Raw genomic sequence first — 2,500 nt, forward strand, 5'->3', positions numbered from 1 at the left:
TTGTTTGCTGTTGATAGACCCCATCCAAAATATCTGCCTCAGGAAAGAATCGTTTTACCTCTGTTGATCTATCAACTCAATAGAGGGCACTGCACACAGCACATGGTTATTATGAGACATCAATACCATCTATTGTCAGAAAGTGGGATTCAATACTCCCCTCACCCCCCACCCTGCTCTCGTCGTCGTCACATATGAATATACACTGGAATGAGGAGTGTCATATTGCCCTCGTGAAATGCGCTTTCAGGTGTTGTGTGCTAGCAGTAGGTCTAGATAGTTTAGTCGAAATAGGGGGCGGCTCTCCAAGCAGTGCATCACATGGTAAGGTTCTCCTGTGTGTACAGTACCTCATCCGTGCGCACCATCCTCCCGTGAACAGCTGGAGGGCGTTTATCAACAAGGGCGGGAGTTGGGAAGGAGCGGGCGTCGGATGGGCCGACCTTCTTCATGCTTGTTGGTGCTTCAGAGTCATTTTGCTTCACCTTTTGACCCACAGTTTCCCTAATAAACTGCATGCCCTCCTGTAGTATCAGGGTCAAGATTTTAAGGTATAAGGGGGGAGGGTGAGAGGAATCCACCAGGTCCACTATCACCGCTTAAGTATATGAAACAGTTTTTGATATATATATATATATATATATATATATATATATATTTACACACACACTTGATTCATGCACTTTCCTTTTTGGATAGAGTTATGTATTTATGATTCAGATCATCATAATTATAAGTGATTTTGAAACCCAGTGTTAATCAGATCGTTACCAATGTGTGATATTTAATAACCATTAATCAATGCTAATAACAATGTTGAACTCCATTGTACTGTTAGTAGGTAATGAACACAATGACCACAATAAAGTGATGAAATTCTTTGATGAAACCCTCCATGACTAAATATATGCAATAAATAAATATATATATTGACTCTACGTTCAAATATTTACAAATGAGCATTGTTATTTTTTAATTTTTTTATTATTATTATTATTTTTTTTTTTGCATAATTTAAAAGACATTACAGGTTGTGATACATATTTGATGAGATTTGCCTCTCCATCGAAAAACATTTTGTTTTACAATAGTTACCGCTGTGTAATTACGCCGCCGTTTTCTGTCTTATCCACACTTGCATTGCGTGGCGTCAGCGTCTCTTCGATCATATCCTTTTGTAGAGATGCTTTCTTTTCTTTTCTTTTATCGTTACGTGTTTTTATCATTATTATTACTTACATATATATACACACACATATGTATATATGTATATGTGTAAATATATTCATATATATATATATACATATACATATACATATACATATACATATACATATACATATACATATACATATACATATACATATACATATACATATACATATACATACACATACACATACATACATACATAAATACATACATATATATATATATATATATATCGGTGAGGCAGGGTAAGCATAAGTTCGGCAAACCTTACCTATACTTACCTAACTCTGTTTCGAGCATATTGGACGGATAATGAGAACCAATTCATATAACGATGATTTTTAATGACAAATCACTCACCAAATCTGAAATATGATAACACAGTAAGTAATCATTATCAATGATTATCACACATGATTAGATTATTTAACCATAAGCGGGATGCGACAATTATATCACTAACGGAGAGTCAAACTGATTTCACTTAAATTTGACCTATCAAATAGGCATACATGTGTACACACACATACACACATAAACACAAACATAAACACAAACAAACGCGACACAAACACAAACACACACACACACACACACATATATTACGGTTAGATATACATGTGTATATATATATATATATATATATATATATTTATTTACACCTATATGTGTATATATACACATTATCTATATATCTACACACACACACACACATACACACACACATATATATATATATATATGTAAATTATAAACACACATATTATATGTGTTTGTGCGTGTAAGTGTTGATAGATAGATAATGTGTATATATATATACATATAGATATAAATAAATATATATACACACATATATATACACACATATAGATGTATATCTAACCGTTATACATGTATATATGTGTGTGTATATACACACTCACACACACACACACACACACACACACACACACACACACACACACACACTCACACTCACACTCACACACACACACACACACACACACACACACACACACACACACACACACACACACACACACACACACACTCACACTCACACACACACACTTATGCACACAAATATATATATATATATATTTAATTATTTATATATATATATTTATTTATTTATATATATAAGAAATGGATACCATACATCCCATTGAATTATTCAATGTTTAAGTCTATATACTCATTTATCATTAATCATAGCCATCACTTTATCTTACATTCCCCTCGAAAATTGTGCTTCTTAACATGAAAACACGTACGAGTATCACCGGAA

At 33.2% G+C, this 2,500-nt stretch overlaps 1 protein-coding gene across 1 annotated transcript in view; it reads right to left on the reverse strand.

The window, feature by feature from the left end:
- Positions 1-2,500, reverse strand: part of LOC125025585 (mu-type opioid receptor-like) — a 16,434-nt gene that overhangs the window by 12,420 nt on the left and 1,514 nt on the right. The window contains exons 3-5 of the mRNA XM_047613609.1: positions 1,573-1,577; positions 351-524; positions 173-205 (exon numbers count right to left, since the gene is read on the reverse strand). Of these exons, the coding sequence (XP_047469565.1) occupies positions 173-205; positions 351-524; positions 1,573-1,577 (212 nt within the window). The remainder of the gene's footprint in view (positions 1-172; positions 206-350; positions 525-1,572; positions 1,578-2,500) is intronic.

The sequence above is a fragment of the Penaeus chinensis genome, chromosome 5 (genome assembly GCF_019202785.1).
Source record: "Penaeus chinensis breed Huanghai No. 1 chromosome 5, ASM1920278v2, whole genome shotgun sequence".
Classification (NCBI taxonomy): domain Eukaryota; kingdom Metazoa; phylum Arthropoda; class Malacostraca; order Decapoda; family Penaeidae; genus Penaeus; species Penaeus chinensis.